The 22,473-nt window shown below is 37.6% G+C and overlaps 1 protein-coding gene across 1 annotated transcript in view; it reads right to left on the bottom strand.

Annotated features, from left to right (window-relative positions):
• The window catches only part of LOC140246584 (transcriptional adapter 2-beta-like), a 51,177-nt gene that overhangs the window by 16,102 nt on the left and 12,602 nt on the right, over window positions 1-22,473 (bottom strand). Inside the window, exons 7-12 of the mRNA XM_072325928.1 lie at window positions 21,685-21,788; window positions 21,028-21,100; window positions 20,194-20,355; window positions 19,447-19,560; window positions 17,349-17,420; window positions 16,307-16,421 (exon numbers count right to left, since the gene is read on the bottom strand). Coding sequence (XP_072182029.1) covers window positions 16,307-16,421; window positions 17,349-17,420; window positions 19,447-19,560; window positions 20,194-20,355; window positions 21,028-21,100; window positions 21,685-21,788 — 640 coding nt within the window. The remainder of the gene's footprint in view (window positions 1-16,306; window positions 16,422-17,348; window positions 17,421-19,446; window positions 19,561-20,193; window positions 20,356-21,027; window positions 21,101-21,684; window positions 21,789-22,473) is intronic.

Here is a 22,473-nt window from a genome sequence, read left to right on the forward strand (position 1 = left end):
CATGAAGCACAATGTCATGATCAAATCCACAGCCCTGCCTCTTGTTTTATGGCAAAATCTCCAGATACTTATGTGCACCATTTCTGCATCTCAATTCAGTAAATTGCTCCGGGCACTTGGCAACGGGGAAATGCAGAAAGTATCCACTGCCCCTGCCGGTAGAGCCAGTGCAGCGGAAGTCAATATTGACTCGGCTTCATCAGGCCATGTTAAATATCTCAGGCTTGGTTTAATCATTAACCCCCATGACAACTCAAAGGGGAGAAGAGGCGGAGAGAAGGAAATGAACGACCCAGTTTTCAGGAACACACGCCTGGCTCCAGAGGCGGTGGAGAAGTTCATTACCATGAGTGCATACATCTTGTTTGCATAAGCTTATTTCTTTTTGTAGGGAAGACAGACATACAGGATGTACACATCTTCCTTTTCTTTGAAAAAATGAACAATGGCTTATTTGTTGATGAAAACATGCTAGCGTGAGGCCACAACAGCACCAGTCACTCTTGTTCATGATTATGCATGCACATATGATGTATAGTTCATAACATTTCTTTTTTTTAAAGCACAAATGTTATCCTTACAAAGGCATGGATAACTCTAACAGTCAATGTATCTCTTGCTACAAATTTCTTATGTTCCTTGATGTTGATTTCTGATATAAGCAAAATGAGTTATTTGTTGGATATAAATAGTGCAACAGATACAACGCAAATGACTCTTAACTAGAGACCCTTGGGTCAAAGAGCAAATCTGGGTTGATCAATTATCCATCTTAAACAAACAGAATCAATCATAACAAAAACTGAAATCAATCCTGAGGTTTTGATAAGACGTTGCAATTGAAGAACAGTGCTTGGTGAAAGCTGTGTCCCAGCCACTGTGTGAAGGTATCATATTGGTGTGTACCTAACAGATTACACTACACGAGGAGAGGAACAACAACATCCCCGTGTAATTCATCACCCTACAAGATCCAGATTGGCCCTAAATGAACTTAGAAAACAAAAACAAAAAAATCTTCCAAATTATCATTGAGAAGTGCAGCATAGTAAACTTACAAATTTTCTAGATTGTGTCTCTTTTTTTTTTTTTTTACTCTGAGGAAAATGTAATTTTTCTTGTTGCCTTGTTTTTCTTCTCTGATATCATTGTATCTTTACTCAACAATACAGGAATAGACAATTTGTGTAGATGATAATAATATTTTCAAACAAGGAGAAACATGTTTAGCAATGCACCTGTATTCACAGCATGCTGGTAATAACTCCACATTGTATCATATGTGAAATGAAAAACCATTTCAAATAATGAATCCTGAAATACACAGTTAGGCTGGCATACAAATATTAATTGACATTCCACCTCTGGACATAAAACAAGAAGCAGATGGTCTCTGAAAAGAGAATCTAAGGTAAAAGGCAATACAAAAAAACAAAAACAAAACAAAACCATGATGCCGTTGAACAGGTAAACATGAGTCCAACAAATCGATTTTTATGCTTAAAACTAAGTCAGGAATTGTTATTTTTAGCTGCTCCCAATAATGCATCATGATCCTCAAGCACCAAATACAAAGCATCCTCAAACCAAACGGCTGTAACACCCACGACTTGTGACTGCCAAGGATATTCCCCACATGTGAATCACAGCTACCCATTCATAGCTGAACTTCCTTTTCTTCTCACATGGTGTACATTACTACTTACAAACCTAAGCCGCAGACTGAACATGTGTGTTTTAAATCACTCTTACTTTAGATTTTCAGGAAACATTGCAAATAACACAACTCTCTCGATGCAACACTTCTTGATCATATTTCAGACGTAAGATGCCATTTATCAAAACTCTATCACGTGATGTTCAGGTAATGTTCATAAGCTGGGAAATCAAATAATATCTATGGTGAACGGAGGATGCATCTCAATGACACTGTTTAAAATGAAGGAATGCCTCCTTACACTGCTATACCTGTCGGGAGTCTTCACTCACACCATGGGGTATCTCTGTTAGCTCCATGCTCACACTAAACGCTGCTATGTCACTTGATTTCGAATGTCATGATCAGACAGAATTTAGTGACATGCAATGGACTTCCACGAGAGAGCAGAGTTTTTTTCACAAGAAAAGTGATTCCTAACAATTTCTAGACATATTATAGAGAGGGTCTATTTATGCAAAAGGGAACTATCCAAAGTCACAAAGTGTCAAATTTCTAATAAATAAAGCCCATCTGAACATAATGCAGAACTGAACTGCACTTTAAGTCTTTCATGTCATATCTTGGATATTCAGGGAGGGTTTTACTCGTGGTTGTTGGCTGTTTTACACTTGTAAAACAGTTGGTATTAAAAGAATTAATCACAACAAGTAAAATAAGACTGCAGCAGGAGGGGCATAACTGTACCATCCCCAGACCAGGTAACACATTGGATGAGAAATGTCACAGGCTTAATCTGAATTGTGAGCATAGAGGTGCTAATCACGACAACACAGCATCCACAAAATTGGGTCATCACAGTAACCCAAGGCACTCAGACTTAGAAAGTGTTTCCACATGAGGGAACCAGAGACTCAAAGGGATATTTTAGACACTTCTGAAAAAAAACCCAACAATCTACATATCTTCAATATGTTGGAACATCCTTTTTAGCATTGAATATACTGGCAATGCCTGTGTCATTGCACAAAATCAGTTAAAGAAATCATCACTCAATGTGAGTGTTGTCTAACCTTGTTATTAGAATACTATATGTATTCTTAGCTAATTGCATAGAAAATAAACAAACCTGGATGTATTACTATTCAGCATTCTTACCACAAATATTTCCATGTGCAACTTTCATTTCATATATTACTTTTCTCACTGTCATTATCATCATCTTAAGGATAACAATATTGATAAAAAAGTGTACTCCTACAGTGAGCTGAATCAAAAGAGAAGCATAGCAGAAGGAAACAACATGTAACATGGCTACAAAATCATTGAAAGGGGCCTTCCCAGACAAAAAATACCATATCATTTAATGAGAAATTGATATGAAAATTGTTCTTACTGCAAAATGAGAAATATTCAAAGAAATTGCATTTCTTCATACAGAATGCATGTTTTGTACACATATGGAATTATCTCTGAATGTTGCTTATCCCGCTGTTTCCAAGAAATTCTTATCTGCTTCACTGACAAACTCGACGTAAGGTCAACGCCCTCTCTCGTATCTATCACTGGTTGGTTGTTTGGAACCTGTGTTGAAAGCAATCTTGAGCAGAAGTTTCATTCTGTCAGACGAAAACAAATTCATGCAGTCTCTTGGGGTAAACAGTATGAAATCCTAAACTCTCTTGAACTACTACGTCTTTATTAAACTGCAAAAAGCCAGGTTGCAAAATCAAAACCACCTGCAGACTTGAGTAATTTTCATGTAAAATGTCAAATCACATTGGCCAGTAGTATTAAGGTAAAAATCATTAGTATAAGTCGATAAAAAATTTACACATTCAAACATTCAAATGTTCAAAGGCAAGCAATGCCTATGGAAATGAAGTGTCATATAGAATTATTTGTTCAATTACCTGATGAACAACTTTTGAATGCTGGGACTCAGTGCACTATTTGCAAGCATGATAATAGGCATGAATTCCCATTAATTTATTTTATTTACTTATCTTTTTTTATTGGTTTCAAAGACAGTTGCTGACATATTTCATCAATGAGCTAGACTAACAAAAGACTAGCAGTGATAACTTCCCTAAACCTCCTAAAATATTCAGTACGTTTCATGTGTGTCTAAGGGCAAAAATCCAAACAGCAAGAAGAAATTCCTGATGAAAATCATTGTTTTACTGCACTGATCATTCTCATTGCGAATTGTCACAGCAAATTTCTGGAAAAGATAAAGAAATCCCACCAAATGTTGCCATTTTTCTAATGTCGTGATTTTTCAACGTCAGTGTGAACGGTCCACAAAACCAACAGCCAAGCACAGCAGCCTACTGTCTCAACAATGATTAGATGTGGCATACCATATTTGTCTGATGTCTGATACATTTGACCCCCCCCCCCCCCCACACACACACACAAACAAACAAACCGGCAAAAACAATTGCACATACACAAACTCATCCCTGAAATATCAAAATATTGTGAGGGATTTCAATGGAGATGTTACGACCTTTAAAAGCCAAGTCCACAATGGTTGTGGCCCATCCCTACTCAGAATGTATCGACCAGGGGAGAGGGTGGGCGGGAACGGTGCCTGCTCATAGTAAATGTCTCCTGGCCAAACATTGCCAACATTTCCTGGATGAATCATAGAGCCAGTGTCAATATGGACATGAGACTGCTCATCCACATTTGCATTAATTATGCTCTACAATGTAATCAAGCAATGCCAGTTGATTGCCTTTAATTGAACTCTATGAGTGGAAGTTGGTATGCACTGCATGTTGAGAGCTCGCCTCATTCAATCAGGGTCTAATTATAATCTAAGTGCAGATTTTAATGAACTCTCCTGGCCTGGAATGACATTACCTGCTAAATTGCTACCTGACCGTTAAAACCAGTCTAGCAAGTTATCATGCATGCTGTATGTCACGCCTTGTCAATAATGCACGAGTCTGATGTGATCAAATTTGCTGTCTTGCATTCCAATGCCATTTCAAGTATTGATAATGAAGGTAGAGAGGGGCAGATACATTACCCACATAAAGCAAATGTAATACCATGGAGGTAGAATTCTACCTCCATGGTAATACTAGTAGATTACAAAATGCATGGTACATATATACCTGGTATGTTGTAGATGGTGATAAGAAAAGACCAAATTGATCATGTGACAATGTTATTTGTATTACACTCAATGGTTTGAGGCACAGAAAGTTATAAATTTCACATTAATGTTATTACACATGTGCCTGAAGAAAGGAGCTACAATATATCATTTGCTTCATTTAAATCAAGAAGTAGAGTAAAATATTATATGTTTTACCTGTGCGTATGAACAATGAAGAATTTCAAACGAGAAATGCCACAGTTGTATAACCTGCACAGTTATATTCGAGATACTTACAGGACTACTGTGTCAAATGAAATCCCAATATTCACTCAACTACCCTTTCATTTCACTCAAATTGTTATGATTCACCACTTATCCTACTCCAGAGAGTCCAGTTTCTCACAGCAAAAACTCCTTTAATCTACAATCATGGCAACTCTCTACTTTGCTTTAAACTGCGATACTAACATTTTATTACCTCTGCCAAGGGAGGAGGTTATGTTTTCGTTACCGTTGGTTTGTTTGCTTGTTTGTTTGTTAGTTAGTTTGTTTGTCTGTGAGCAAAATAACTCAAAAAGTAGTTAAACGGATTTGGATGTAACTTGCAGGAAAGGTTGAGAATGACACAAGTAACAAACGATTAAATTTTGGTAGTGATCCGAGAATTTTGGGGGAATTTATGAAGGATTTTTGATATTTTGACAGGTAGGGTCAATGAACTTGGGAGTTCAAGCTGCGCATTTTTGAGGTTTTCAAACGCGCACTGAAGTGCGTGCTCCAGTTTCTGCAGCTGGGCGAGGCGCGCCGTGCAGCTGAGGGTTTATGAAGTAACAAAGGCTTCTATATTGGGAAATTGGGCGATTTTTCAGCATGTATACCTATGGGTGTGGAAATCACTGTTCTCTATGGAAGAGCCAAAAGAACTTTTCCCCAGTGGTGGAGAGGAGAAAAATCTCTTTGGGAAGAGCAAGATCATTGGTGGAGAGTAGCTGCCTGGCGGAGGTCTGTGCTCTCAGAGTGCTTTTCTAGTTTGCTATAAATTCCATCATGATTTCTGCCTTTCAATAAAAGTTGATTCCATCAACATTCTTCACAACAATCCAGTCACAGATTCCACCAACAACAATGTGAAGATGGACGCATCTTAGTGCAGGATAATATTGACAGATATCTCCAAGAGATTTGGACGGAAAGAGAAGTCCTACAACAGTGGAGACAGTCTTGACAATCTGTCAAGTAATTGCTGCAAATTCAAAGGTTATGACATCACATTACTGAAATGTCTGGGGGAAAGACTGCTAAATCTAGAGGAAAGCAAGAAACTCACAATTAAAAATGAAAGCACAAAATACTGGAGGGTTTCCCTCACTAGAAACATTCCATTCCGCTGTTTCATCTGCCAGCTTGATCCCTGAAGTCCACAGTGCCTTGATGGAGACTGCGTTCACACACCAGACAATAGCTGCACTCATTGCGAGTAAGGTTTTGGCACACAGGTTGGAAAAAAAAAAAAAACACGTACACAAATTTCTTCTTCAATAAACGCGAAAATCTGATGCTGCATCAAGCTTGTGGGTAAACCTATATTGCAGCTATCGATTAATATGGGTGGTTTTGTAAAAGATGAAAGAGATATTCAAGTGCTACTTTGACTGTTCTTAAATTTCTGCATAATACATAATGCTTGTCTTATTTCTGCAACTTAAAGAGAATCTGATGCCACATTAAAGCTTGTGGGTAAACCTATATATTGTAGAGCTACAAGTGGTTTGTAAAAGATAAAAGATATATTCAAGTGCTACTTTGACTGTTCTTTAATTTCTGTATATTAGTACACAATGCTTTTCAAACTTCTTCAACTTTAACTACTGAGAAGGGAAAGGCACCCTACAGAGAAAGGTTCTCAATATTTTTGTTTTACTTTCACTGCATTTTGTTTTTTGCTTAGGAGTAGGAACAGACTTCAGTAGGAACAGACTTCAGTAGGAACAGACTTCAGTAGGAACAGACTTCAGTAGGAACAGACTTCAGTAGGAACAGACTTCAGTAGGAACAGACTTCAGTAGGAACAGACTTCAGTAGGAACAGACTTCAGTAGGAACAGACTTCAGTAGGAACAGACTTCAGTAGGAACAGACTTCAGTAGGAACAGACTTCAGTAGGAACAGACTTCAGTAGGAACAGACTTCAGTAGGAACAGACTTCAGTAGGAACAGACTTCAGTAGGAACAGACTTCAGTAGGAACAGACTTCAGTAGGAACAGACTTCAGTAGGAACAGACTTCAGTAGGAACAGACTTCAGTAGGAACAGACTTCAGTAGGAACAGACTTCAGTAGGAACAGACTTCAGTAGGAACAGACTTCAGTAGGAACAGACTTCAGTAGGAACAGACTTCAGTAGGAACAGACTTCAGTAGGAACAGACTTCAGTAGGAACAGACTTCAGTAGGAACAGACTTCAGTAGGAACAGACTTCAGTAGGAACAGACTTCAGTAGGAACAGACTTCAGTAGGAACAGACTTCAGTAGGAACAGACTTCAGTAGGAACAGACTTCAGTAGGAACAGACTTCAGTAGGAACAGACTTCAGTAGGAACAGACTTCAGTAGGAACAGACTTCAGTAGGAACAGACTTCAGTAGGAACAGACTTCAGTAGGAACAGACTTCAGTAGGAACAGACTTCAGTAGGAACAGACTTCAGTAGGAACAGACTTCAGTAGGAACAGACTTCAGTAGGAACAGACTTCAGTAGGAACAGACTTCAGTAGGAACAGACTTCAGTAGGAACAGACTTCAGTAGGAACAGACTTCAGTAGGAACAAACTTCAGTAGGAACAGACTTCAGTAGGAACAGACTTCAGTAGGAACAGACTTCAGTAGGAACAGACTTCAGTAGGAACAGACTTCAGTAGGAACAGACTTCAGTAGGAACAGACCCCGACTTCACTTTCACCAAAAATTTGACTTAATTTACTGTTTGGAAAAGACTTATAATCTTAATCTAGAGGAAATTACAGTGTGAATGAAGGCAAAATTACATTTCTTTTCTACGAGAACCAAGTCTAGCTAAGATATAAGAACTAAGATTTAAGAATTCAGATACCAGAACTGTGAACCAGGAAAATGCATTAACTTTAGCTATATTTCTAATTCACAGTAAAATGTGAACATGGCTGAACTTGTTCACTTTTTTCTGTAGCCAATCTTGACCTTATGTCTCTCAGCAGCCGTTTTAAGTCCCCAAACCACCCCTCTGCCTTCCAGCAACCAAGTATCCCACGGGACTAGGCAAGGTGGCCCATGATATGATAAGCTGGAGTCTACATGCCCACGGCCATTTCTCAAGTTCAACCCTGGGTTTTTGCCGAAGTCAGATCTTTGCAGCCAGCACGGTTCATTTAAATGCAATCATTTGAAATACATACAAACTATTTGACTGAGAGAAAATAGAAAAGAGGCAACTGTCTTGCTCATAGACTCCCAAAAGTCTACCCACTTGTAACCTACAGTCACATGGGGATAAGATACAGAGTTTGTCACATCATGAATTTGCTTCTCCTGCTTGCTCCATGTAATCACTCAGCACCTATGTTTGCCCAAACAGGTCTAGCCGGCAACAGCGATGGGCCGACAATCACGCAGCGATTACCAGCTCCTCTTCGGCAGGTTGGGTGAATAAGAGCTGACAGGGATGCAATTAAGGGTGCTGACAACCTGGGATTTCTCCTCAAATCTATGGTATTTTTACCTCTTTGAGCACTCCTTTCAATGTTGGTGTTGTACGGATAACCGCGCAGGACAAACTGTTATTCATGTCATGTTTTGTTTTGTACAGGTGTTAATTTTTTGTGTCATCCTTACTCCAGGAAGTGATGTATCAGTTTAACAGTCATCCCAATGTGTTTACCATCAACACATTCCATCAAAGTGTTTGACACTGCTTTGTTCTTCAAAAGGAGGGTAGGATTTCAAATATGGCTTGTTTGTACCTCCAGTGACTGACACAAACACTCACACAATATACAGGCTGTGTGTGGCAACTGCACGCTCGTTCATGAGATGCATGTGTCAAACAAGCATTGTTTTTCAAAACGTGAATGATTTTTTTTTTTTAGACCACGTAAAAATTGTTTTGACTTTCTATCATAACAATAAATACATGGATACAACTGATGCGAACCTGTATAATGAACAACTAAAGTCATTAATTTACCCAGCAATGCACAAAAGGATTGCACACTAACATCTATAGACATACAACTGTATAGGCCTACTATTAACACTGGTGACAGATTTAGATAAATATCTGAACCCTTCACTGAAAAGATTAAAGTTTTCTGAAAGATATGCCAGGAAGAGCTCAAAATGGTAATGGAGTTTGACAGCATTCAGTGGGCACACAAGTAAGATATTTTTCATTAAAAACAGATCATATCTGAGCAGTTATTATGACAAACCCTTAAAACTGAACTCTAGATGGGCAACTGACTTAATGTAATCATTTTCCAGACAATCAGTAGAGATTTAATATGGCTCTTGAACACTTGTGCTGTGGCATCATTTGACAAGATGAATCTAATGTGAAAGGCTAGACCCTCTGTGCATCCCAATTACCCTTGGAGGAAGTGTGGTCTTTCAGAAATGGAGTTTAAACAAGCGAGGGCTCACTCACTTTCTCGCGCTGACAGAGACTAGTCGTGATTGCACGGTTCCTGTCTGTCATTAGAACAACTTCCCAACTTTCTACCCTTTGGCCACGTGCTTGACACCCAGTTCCCCTTCTCTTTCATAGATAGTTTTCTTATCCTACCCCTTCATCTCCCTAACTCTCACTATTCCAATCATTGATTTAACAAACTTTCCTCTCCTATGCCTGGATGCCATTCTTCCCCACTGGTGGGGTGCTCCAAGTGTTAAGATACGGAGTCCTAAGAAATCACGTACATCCATGCAAATGTCAAAAGGTTAATCCTCAATAATATTTTGGTTCTCAGCACAGCATAAGAAGAATCTCCTTGAATGGCATTTTGTAACTCCTTGTTTCACACCTATGCCTGGTATGCTTGTTTCAGCCATATTTGGATGCACAAAGACACATTTCAGTACATCCAGTGGGTGGGACAAGCTAGGAGTCCCATGGAGTATGGATACTGGACATATTCTGTTGTCATAGAAACCAAGATTATTTGAAATGAGACAAACAAGGAACAAGACCAAAAGTGCAATTGTGAATGGGCAGTATACATTAGGCCTGTAGTCACTTCAAACTCTTCATGGTGTGTTGTGATATTGCTGCTTCTCATTCTTGTAATTTCTTACCTTTGCAATGAACATGCTTGTAATTATCCAACCAAAATATCAATGGTTAGAGTGAAACATTCCTTGCCTTCTGTTCAATCTTTTATTGCCCAAAACACTCTTTGCCAATCCCCCTGGCTAGAGGAGCTCCCTTATTTCAGCAAAGAACTGACTGTTTGTTCAAATGTACATCAAAGGATGCATTTCCCTACAGATATTTTGCAACTGCTTTGTTTACATGCCCTGCTATGACATGAAGTCCCTCCACAATCATCCATGGCAAAATCCTCTATCCTATTCATTCCATATATTTTGACATCTCATTTGTATAAAATGTCCTGCTTATTTGAGGGAAAGACTAATATCCTTGAGATACTTATCTCTCATATCATAAAATTCTGTTTTCATGTTGTATGCCATTATAAGGGCATGATGAATGAATCTATTTTCACATCTTAGGTGCATTCTGGTGGACTAAGGACACAATACCAACATTATAATTCTCTGCTGGCATTCACCTCTTTGCAAACAATGCTCATACGAATCGTCATATTTGCGGCACATTCAAACACAATGTCTGTACAAGCACACAGCCTCTGGGTAGAGGTTGAATACAGAGCATCAAAGGGGAGGCCCCTTTTCAAGCATTTCAATTTAGATTGCTGGTAGGAAGGCTAATTCAGAGACCATTTCCTCACTGGTAATTTGTCTCTAGATCCACCCCTGCCCTACAGCTTACTTCCAAGGGTCACTCGCATTTACAATTCATCACCCCCGATCTGGTCTGAGCAATGAAATGCGGTGTACTGTCAATATTTAAGCAGGTGTCGATGAATGTGAGCGGGAGACGGTACACAAATACAGGAGGTCTTACTGGCCAGAAATAACAATTTATGGAAGGGACGAAGTAGAAAGAGGTCTCCACTGAGGGCTTATGCAGTCTCAGGTTTTGCAAGGTGAGGGCACCTGGGAATCATCTGCATACACCAAGTTTGGTTTCCCTCTTGCCAAGCATCTTCAATTTCCTGACATAATGTCCTATGCTTCTGATACATTCTTTGAAAATACATGCATCTTAACATTTTGGATCACTGTTGATACATAAAGCCATCATACACTGCATATGAAGTCTATACAAGTAGTATCTACCATGTTTTTCCTACATGATTTCAATAACACATAAAGTAAGCATTACAAAACAACAGATACTTCATCAAGATACCTAAATCCCATATACATGATTACTTTTATGCAATGTATTAATTTTGTGGTTCCTGTTTCCAAGTAATTTTAATATCGATTCATACCTGTAGGTAAGAATCAATTCAAATCAGTAATTTTCAATGGGTCTCTCAAGAAAGTACTGGTGTCTAGCACTAGTGTTGTGAAGATGAAAGATCACAAGCAATTTATCTACAAGTTGTTTCATTCTGACATTGTGACACTGATTAATAAGGACTATGGAATGATAAAAGACATGACCTTGTAATTGCAGAAAGAAGGCAAAAAAAAAAAATCTTTTGCTTCCCTCTATTAAATGTCAAGTACAGTTAACATGTCTATGCAAATTAATCACAGATAAATTTGTGTAGTAGGCATGGTGTATCATTGTCTTCAGAGGTACACTGTATGTGGGAAAATTACTCATGGTGTAAGAAGCGAAGCTAGATGTCTAGATGTCATAACATGTAGATTGACTGAATATTAAACTATGTTGACAATGCATTGTAAAACACAATGTCAAATTTATTTACAAGTTATTTCATTCTGACATTGTGACAGTGATTAATAAGGACTAGAATAATAAAAGACAAGACCTTGGAATAGCGGAAAGAAGACAAAAAAAAAAAAATATTCTCTTGGTTCCCTAACAATGTGAAAGTATATTACAAAACATGTCTATCCAAATCACAGATAAATAAATTGTATAATAGGCATGGCGTATCATTGTCTTCAAAGGTATGTGGGAATATTACTCATGGCGTAAGTAGCAAAACTTTGTCAAATACCATGCAGATTGGCTGAACACTAAAGTATGCTGACAATACATTGTAAAGTACAATGTAAAATTCTGTTTACATTGTAACTCACTTTGATAAAAGTGGAACTGAAAGATGTCTGGTTATGAGATTTTTTTTTTTCCTTTTCTGTTGAGTCTGCTTTGTAAATCCACTGGGCCATGCCGACAATATACAAACACCACCAGCATGCGCAGATTTCATACACGAGTAAATTTCCATGTGGATCAAGTCAACCATGAATTCTAACGAGTACAAGATGAGTGTGGTCAAATCACAGTTCTTAACTGCATCGGATTCATACCCTGATCACTCACTACACACTGGTTCACTGCACACATTTATACTGCCCAGGAAATGTTGACGATATTGCCATAAGGAATAATCATCTCTACAATGGTTTAAAAAAAACCCCCAAAAAACTCACAATACTTCATATCATGATACCTATATACTGTGCATATCATAGACTGAATATCAAATTAAAGTGGCAAATCAACCATACTCTAATGTCTGCCATAATATGTATAAGTCATGCTATATTTTGCCCAATATTCTTGTAACTGTGTCATTTACAGGATATAATATGTATCACGCAAGTGTTGTCATATTCGTCAGGAACTTAATGACAATAAAGTGGTGATGACACATTGGCACGCTTTGCTTGTGGACACAACATTTTATTCATTTCATCTACTTCTAAATATTCAACACTTCTCAATTCTAAATTTCTTGTCAAAAGACTTTTAGTTTTGCTCCTCATGCTGCTGCCTACATCATGAAGGAGAAAGAAAGACATAAAATAGAATTACGGACAGAAAGAGATATTTAATCTACTTTTATATTTTAGCTCTAATTACATTAGGATAACATGTTGCATATCCAACATGATTCTTAGACTTCATGAAAGAGCACAATCATTTCTTTCCATTAAGAATAGAAACAAGGCTCCTTTCCAATTACCACTTATTTCTCCCTTCTGTAATTTAGAAATGTCAAATTTATGCACACCCAGCTACATAGCACCTTCTACCTCCTCCCCCCCCCCCTCCCCCAAAGAAAAATGTGCTTGTTGAAGAACTGTTCCAACCTTGTATGTTGGATACAAGTGCACATGTCTTAAACTCAAGCTGACTAAAAGGGTGGGCACAAAGGGTCCACACAAGCATGTCTGATTTGCCAGCTGCACTATTGAAAAGTCACAAAAGCATCAATGCAGCATGATCATAGCTTCTCACTCAGGTTCTCACAATGAAGTGTTGACCCCATTATATCCTAGGCGCAGTGCACCTTTTCATGGCTAGCAGTCTTCAGCTGCTGGGTAAATTGAAAACCAAGACAGCAAGAGATGTGCCAGGGAAAGGGGGAGAAGAGAATTTGAGATGTTCTGGGTAGCAGGGAGAGGAAGGATGGAAAGAAATAAAGAAGGGAGAAGGAGAAAAAGGAAGGATGGAGCAGGGTTACATCAATGAAAAGGAGAATGAAATGGTGAAGGGAAGGAAATATTGAACAGGTTTGCTGTGAGAAACGTGAACAATGAAATCTGTTCATGCAGAGCATATGCCCCATCATGAGAGGCTGGCTGAAATTGAATACAATCAAACAATGTATGTTGTGTCAAATTCCAAGTTAGTCGAATGCACATCCTACAGTGTACCTTAATACCGGTACATAAAAACTGCAAAAGATGCAATATTGCATCACTTCACAGGGAAGTGCTACTACACACTAAATGTTTTACACAGTCTGACCTTCAGAGAACCCTTAAATTTTAAGCATTGCACTAGTATTTGACTTTACTGGAGTTGGCAGCATGATAGGCAACATTTATTTATTTTTTCACCTTTTTATGGCGGTGGAGTTTAGTGGGTGGAGAAAGCTGAAAGTAAAGTGATCAAAGTTCTCTGATACACATTTTGATTAAATATAAATGTTCCTGAGTTTGTGGTGTGTGGACCTACTCACATCAACAGATTTAAACATTGGATTTCAGGGGACCTGAAATCGCTAAAGCACACCCAACACACACACACATACATACATACTCTCACTAAACTTACTGGCACAGATATTTCCACCTGCCCGACGATTAACTTCAGGTCAAGGTGGCGGACATAATCAATATCCTATTTTTGATAATTCACACCAGGATACACATTTTTTTTTTTTTTTTTTTTTAATGCTCACACCAACAACATCATTCCCAATTCTGACATGGATTTGATTAGAAAGCAAGAAGCACAGGGATTAAGGCAACAAATGTTTCTATAGAGTATGCTGAATATGATTGTAATATGATAAACCTTCAAGCCTGTTTGACAGTTCAAAGGTAATGAAAACTCTAGCATATTGTGGTGATGCCAGCTTACTCTGCGAGATTGTTCACTTTGCCCACAAGGTGGCGCTATTTCATTCACATCACCAAGGTAAGGTTGAATGCACACTACTCATCACACCACACTCATGGGCAGCTTGCATTGAGGACGAGAAAAAGTGAAGTGCAAAAGAAGACTGGTACTTTGTAGAGCACCAATCAAAATAATCCAAGGTATGCAGGAAAACATTAAACCACACTACTGATGCAACGATGCAACATAAATACAATTAACAGCATTTTTTTTTTGTTCACACATTACAATCATTCAGAAATATGTGACTGCAGAAAAATCTACAGGGGATAGTAAATTTGGCTTCAGACATACAGCAGACGAGGTCTATCAACATTATACTGAGGTTTAAATGAAAGATAGGTGGCTAGATGTATGTGATGAATTCATGAAAAGCTAGATTCACAAATTTGATTCCACATGTGTTGTCCTTTCTCACTACTGATCGTGTAAGAAATGTGGCTGGTCAATGTTACAGGTCAGATTCTTCTCCCTCTAAATGAAAACACTCAAAACTAGTGATTGATGAGGAAAACTAGTATCATATCATCTATTAAATGTACCAGTATGACCTTTAACCCTTCGAAACAGGACCACATGACCCCTTGCTGCCACACCCCCACTGGCTCCCTTTGATAACAGTGCATACTATATTAAACAAGGGACTGTAACTCTCAAGGCACCTGCACAATCAAGTCCCACTGTATCTCTAGGGCAGTGATGTTGCTCAGTCGTTAGAGAGCCTGATGACTGGAGTTCAAATCCCACTGAGCCTAGCTGAGCACTGTTGTGTGTTATCATGCCATCCCCTCAAGATAGAGACAACAACACTGTTCCTCCAGTAGGACATTTAATGGAGGCCCAGTGTCTGAGGGAATCATGACTCACACACGTAAAAGATCCCACTTCATTCATCCATTAGCAAAAAGCAGGGTGCAAACCTGGTGCAGTGGTCCACCCATATACCCACACCAGAAAATGAGCGAACGATGCTGACCCCTCGTGGGGTGCCCCCTGGTGACTAGCAATAGTCAGCAAAGGGTATCAACCAGGCATGTTGTGCCATATGAAGAAGACTATCTACTCTTCTCTCACCTTATCACTCTGTATTTCCCAGTTATCCTCCATTAACCCATTGAGGACAGTTTGATTTTGCTACAACACGCATTTCCCATAGACACTTGCCCAAGTATACTCGGGACTCGTCCTCAATGGGTTAACATACCGCAATCTCTTCACGCAACCAGAACATTGTGAATTACTGGTCAGGATGACAGTGGTTTCCAATCTTATGCACCTCACTTTGGCATCAGCTTCAATCAAAAATCCATAGAGTACCCTCACTTTGGAAAGACATTTAAAAGACTTCTTCCTTCCACAAGCTTTCCGATGATTACTATTTCACCTTGTAAAGTGCTGTGCTTCTAATCCATGAAAGAGGACGATATATATGAACAAAATATTATCATTAATTGGTCATCATTGTCATCATTATCATCATCATCACCACCACCACCACTACTTCTACCACAACCACTACTTCTACCACTACTACTACTACTATTACTACTACTACTACTACTACTACTACTACTACTATTACTACTACTACTACTACTACTACTCACTACTACTACTACTACTACTACTACTGCTACTACTACTACTACTACTACTACTACTACTACTACTACTACTACTACTACTACTACTACTTACTAATACTACTACTACTACTACTACCAATACATGTAAACTCTTAGAGATGAACCATTTTGATAAGCTACATTTGTGATTTTTTTTTTGTCAAATGTCTCGTGAATACTCACTCAGGTTTCTTGGCAGCAGCAATAATGTTTCCTTTCTTAGTCTTCTCGGCAAGCTTCTTCTTGTTTTCTTTCCTCTTTTCCCTCTTAGCCTTGGCTTCATCATATTCTTCTACCTCTGTTGGATAGAAGGTACATCGAAACCCAATTTAGTCATCGAATTATTGAATGGTCAATCATCATTTCACAATGATTACTTGCCTAATCATTCAATACCTTTCACATCTTATTTTTGCCCTTGGACAAACTTAATGAAAACGCAGACCAAAAATGGATTCTCTACTCACAGCAGCAAACATTGTTACCTGCTACAACATTGTAAGACGCTTTATGCCTGTTTCCTATATTTCCTAATGGTAACTTTGTAGAAAAATATTCCATTTCTTTGAGCATATTACATAACTTCAAACTGATTAATTCCTCTATGCTCAGCATCACCTTATGGAAATGACTGTCCATGATTAATATATAACTTACATGTACATTCAAGCACAATAAAAATTTGTCACTTCCACATCATACTTGCCATACTGCACATTACAGATATCAAGCAAATCTTTTTGTTACAGTGTATTGTGGATTATATCCTCTTGTAATTGGTTGAAAGAGTTTCAAGCGATTACTACATATTCATTTTCAACTATTTCAATATGTTTGCATGTTTGACAGTCCATGGTATACTAGTTTGAAAATGACAGCACTTTCTATGACAACCTTTTCCAGATAGTACGCTATTTGTGAAATGATAGCACAGCTATACTTGTGATGAAAAAAATCAACTTCCCCGAATTATGAGTATTCACTGGCCATAGGCAAGCTTGAATACCTGTCACAGGCAATTTTTGCAGTATCACAGCTACTATGTTTTTAAAATTCCTATTACTGGAGTTACCTCTGCCCATAGTTGTAATCAGAAACTCTCAAGGTGAAGTATATTTGTATACTATACAGGATGTTTGCTAATGTAACTGACAGCACTTGTCACATAATATTGTCTCTTGGACAGAACTAATGTAACATTTCAAGAGCTCATTGAATTTCATACCTTTTAACTTTGTAATTCCATTTCTTCTACATCTGACTAGCTCCTTTATCCTAGATTTGACTTCCTTCTCTTCTGCAAAGGAAAAGAAAAAAATGGAAAGAAAAAAAGTCAGTCAGTCAGTATAAAAGAGTCAAACTTTTACAAACATCTATTGCAGCTAAATGTTTAAAACAAATATATGAGATAATTCAGCTATCATACAGTCACATTCACAAAAATCACATCCACCAATTCAATAACTCAATCTAGCCATTTTAATTCAGATGACTTTAAGGGACTTTTTACATACACATATTTTACTAAAGGAAAAAGAAATAACTAAAATCCTGCATCATTACCATAGCAGACATACGATTGAGAAATATGATATAACAGACATTTTGGTGCAGCTGGCTACAGAATTCAGCACAAATACAAGTTTCCTGGATTTTTTCTTTAGAATGAAGTCTTACAGTTGGTAATCAATGTCCATAATACCCACTTGGTTTCATAAAAAGAGTCAATCCAATGCATGGGAAGTACATTTTTCAATGCTGCCACAAAGAGATTGGTACAGAAATATAGAAGGAATGGAAACACAATCACGTAGCCATGTGTTACCAATATAGCTCAGGTAGCGCATTGTCACGTTGCAATATTTTCTGCCACACCAAGGGTGGTATTCTGAAATCCTTTTTAGGAAGGAATTTGTTCCTAAGTCAGGATTTTTTCCTACATGGTATTCTGAAAATCTTCATAAGTTTCTTCTCAAGTGTCTTCCTAACTATTTTCCTAAACTTAGGAAGAAATTTAGGAAGATATGCAAATGAGGGTGAGATATGCTCATTTCTGACTGAGGAAGAAGTTGGTGTTCTAGAATGTACTTAGGAAAGAATTTTAGAAAATATTTAGGAAAACCCCACCCCTGTCCTCAGCCCATGTTGTAAGTTAGTATAGCAAGCTGCAAAACATTGTGATAGGCGCTTGTAATTCATAGCGCGCAACATTTACTTTAATGCGCGAAATGGGCATGAGAAAGGGGACATGCCACGCACATGTGCATTTAACCATACATCATAATAACATGCGATTGCCATTGGTTGGTTCCTCATGATACGGCATTTCATATTAGCTTAACCCTAAAAAGACTGGGCTATTTTGGTAGCTCGAAAGACTGGGGGGGCCTAACGGGCCCCCCCCTTAAGATCTCGGCCGTGGATCGCGCGATCGCCACGAAAATTTGCACAATGGTAGTGTGCGATGTAATCTACAAGATCGTATATTCAAATTTTCCAAAATAGTCTTCTTTTATTTTATTTTGATTAATTATGCTAATTTATGCGAGAAATCAGACTCTTTGATCTAAATCAGTAAATAAAGCTCCAAAAGTGCTCATTTTTGGTCTAATTATTCTTTGTGGCATTCTTAGCAAATGCACTTGAAAAAAAATTCGGTATCAAAATTAATTTATTTATTTTATTGTTTCATGAATTTCTTATGTATTTCTTTGTTTTTTCGACCTTTTGTTTTTGTTGTTTTCTTAAACAAAATTTGTGGCAGACACTTTTTGAAGCATAATACTCCTAAAACAAATTAATTTTAGCCATTGAGAGTAAAAATAAGCATATTTATATGAACCATGTGAAAAAACTCAATTTGCATTGACTTTGTACACAAAATCACATTTTTGAGCCATTTTCGGCCTCACATGCATGTACAAAATGTTATGTAACTTCAGAACCGTACCCCCGGGCGTCACAAATTTGGTGTCAAAATGTGCGGGAAACTTGAAAGAAAAAAGTCATAGAGCATGGCGGCGAGAGCATTGCGTGCTGCAGAGTAATCGCGCGAAATGTCGAGGGGGGCCTTTTAGGCCCCCCCCCCCCCAGTCTTTTTAGGGTTAAGAAAGGATGTGGGCAGGGATAAGGATGGCCTAATTTGCATTAAGAAGTTCCTAGGAAGAAATTTCAGAATACCAATTCTGTCTTTCCTAGGCACTTCCTAACTTTCCGACTTAGGAAGAAACTTCAGAAGAAACTTTGGAAGATTTTCAGAATACCACCCCTGACCTCAAGGCTAAGGGGATGAAAAAAGAATTCTGCTAAGAAGCTGAACTTACTCTGGATGTTGTCAAACATCTCTTCAAGGTTGGTAGAAGTCAGGAAGCGTGCAAAGGGTTTCATCTTTTCCCTGAATTCCAGCTCTTCCTTGGAAGGTTTCCGTTTTGTAACTGCTACACAAAAAAGCAACAAAGCAAAACAAAAAATGTGTACAAGTTACACGCTCCATTTAAATTCTTACTTGAATATGTATAGAAATTAAATTATCTATATTCTTCAAATACAGACATATGTTACGGTTCATATACTTCCTCAGAGCATCGTTAAACAATCTATTGGATAACTTAGCAGATATGTAAGCTTTAACCTGAATTAGCAACGTCCTTGGAGATCATTCAAAATTAAGGGAACAAAGTGTGAGCACAAGATTTTGATATGTATGTTAATTTTATTTACCGGTTTGCATATAATTTTCCCAATCTTGTTGTTTTACATTGTTTTCAGTTTAAAAAAGGAACTCAGGAATCATTTGGTTTTAGGGGCTTTCATATTCTTGTACACTTTGGAGACCATTGGATAAATGCTTAGTGCAGGTTCACCAAGAAGTCTAAAAGTAATCCAAAGTTAGAAAGATATTCGTTGGATATGCGGGTACCATAATAAACTGACACCAATGAAGTATTAATTTCAATGAAAGACTCTGACCATCTCATAAACCAAAGCTTATAAAATTTAACTGAAAACTAGTCCCGTGTCCTGACGAAGTAGACATGAGGATCAGATTTCCAGGTTGTCAAACTCCTCACCCTGTGGCTTTTGCTTCTGGGATGACTGCGGGGGGCTGGGTAGGGCGGATGCTGGTAATGATACTGCTGCGGTGATGAGGCCATTCTCTCTCGCTATCGATTTCCTTCTTCCTCTTTCTTTTAATCTCTTTGAATACATGTCCACATGGGCTAGCTTGAGTGCTGTAGGGAAACATAGATTTGATTATGACATCACACCATAAATATGTGAGTATTCCATCAAGGCGAAGACATCTCAAGAGAATAAAAAAACCCAAAAAAACCAACCACAAAAAAAAAAAAACAAAAAAAAACAGCAACACCTGATTCTGCCGTCATAGTGTGACATCTACATTTAAGTACCATTATTCCACATTTCTTCAGTAAAACTGGTCAGTCATTGAACAGCAGTGTCCAACAAGGCAAAGGAAAAGCAATTTCTGCAGGATATTCCAATTAAGATTCCATGATGATACCATAATCATCATCTTTTGAAAGCTCTATGTGGTGCTACTCCTATTTCATTTAAACAAAATACAACCTGAGTTGAACAAAATTTAATAAAGCTGTTTCTAATATTGTGCTATGGCAAAATACTTTGATATAGTTTAACACAAGGCAATAACAATTGTTGGCAAACACAAGGAAGACATGACACTGTTCATAAAAACTTTCTTTTATCTGCATAAAGAGTTAAATCCAACAGACAGGTAAATATGAAGTGCATACAAAAGATACATCTGTATGCAGATATTAGATACTCAGCAAACCTCACCATATTTTCTGACGATGAAAATGTGATATGTCAATAAATGAGAGTTTACATTCAATTTACTTATTTATTATATTACTCACATATGTCCAAGTCATCATCTTCTTGCGTTATTGATAGATTGCTTATCAGCGTTTCAGCATCATTGTCAAACTCCTATAATAGAAAGTATTGGTGCAAAATCAAATCAGATTATTTGCATAATATCACCCAGTTACATTTCAAAATATGTCATGCAATGTGCAGTACAAGCCAAACAGTTTCAGAAGTGTAACATTACTCTTCAGTAAACCATCATTTCACTACATTAGTCAATAAGACTGTAACGGACCATGATTGAGCAGTAAAAGTTTGGTAAATTTAACTCAAGTTCGACACTGCATGCCAATAGAATTTGACAAATAAAACAACAACAAAAACATGCTAAAATTTTTGCATAAATCTAACCTAATTGATAAATATGTTAAATTGATTGTAAGTCAAAAAATAATGGAAACGTGCATTCAGTTCAGTTGAATTTTCATATCTAATAACTCATTTCTTCCAAACAAGACCAAAATACATCTCTGGTAGTAAAATGAATGGCTAATTGACTCATTCTCAAATAGACTATCATGTCCAGATATTCTTTTCTTAGAGTTTAAAAAAAAAATGCCAATAAGAATACAATCATGGCACACAACTCAAAAGCCAACTAATAAATGTTACTTTAAGGAGGGATGGTAGCAGGCTTGGCATACCCGTTCAAAGTCATCTCTGAGAGGCATATAGCAGAGTTCTTGTTGCTCCGCCACAGTCAGGTCCACTGGCTTGAAGGTTGCCCCTAATGTAGGGGATAAAGGACCTACAAAGGGAAACAGGAAATGAACAATTGTATTGGCTTCAGTCACAGCGGTAAGAGTGGAAAAAAACAAATAAACAAACAAACCACTTACCAAGAATATCACTGACTTAACTTCCAACAAGAAAGTGAAATGATAGACAAAAAAAAAAAAAAAAGAAGAAGAAGAAGGAAAACCACATCAAACTGATTTAAAAATCTTGATGTAAAGACTTCAGGAAGGATTTTTATCTTCTGATGAAATAATCAGAAGATCAAGAAGAGTCCTACTTCAAAGTCAAAGGTATCAACTAAAAAAAGCAGTTATCTCTTTGTTTGAGCCAGTCAGATGGCTTTGTAATCACTCAGGAAGTTCTAAGGTCAAACTGAGGTTATCTGCAGCACTGTGAGAAAGTTCACAGCGTTATCATGAATGCCATATTGTAGCATTTTTCATGGGTTAAAGATGGAAGATGAGTAATCATAAAGTTTTGGGGTCTAATGCAATTCTCACTGCCCAAAACCTATCTCTCAAAACTACATTATGAATATACACTGAAATTGTCGATGTTTTGTTGTAATCTAAATTACTCATGCACATACCCCTGATAACTATTTAAAAACATTGCCACAGCAAAATTCATAAAATTTCAAATTTGTGAAATACCGGGTATATATATTCTTTAATAGATTAAAATAAAATTGTGAA

The sequence above is a fragment of the Diadema setosum genome, chromosome 1 (assembly GCF_964275005.1).
Source record: "Diadema setosum chromosome 1, eeDiaSeto1, whole genome shotgun sequence".
NCBI classification, from domain to species: Eukaryota; Metazoa; Echinodermata; class Echinoidea; order Diadematoida; family Diadematidae; genus Diadema; species Diadema setosum.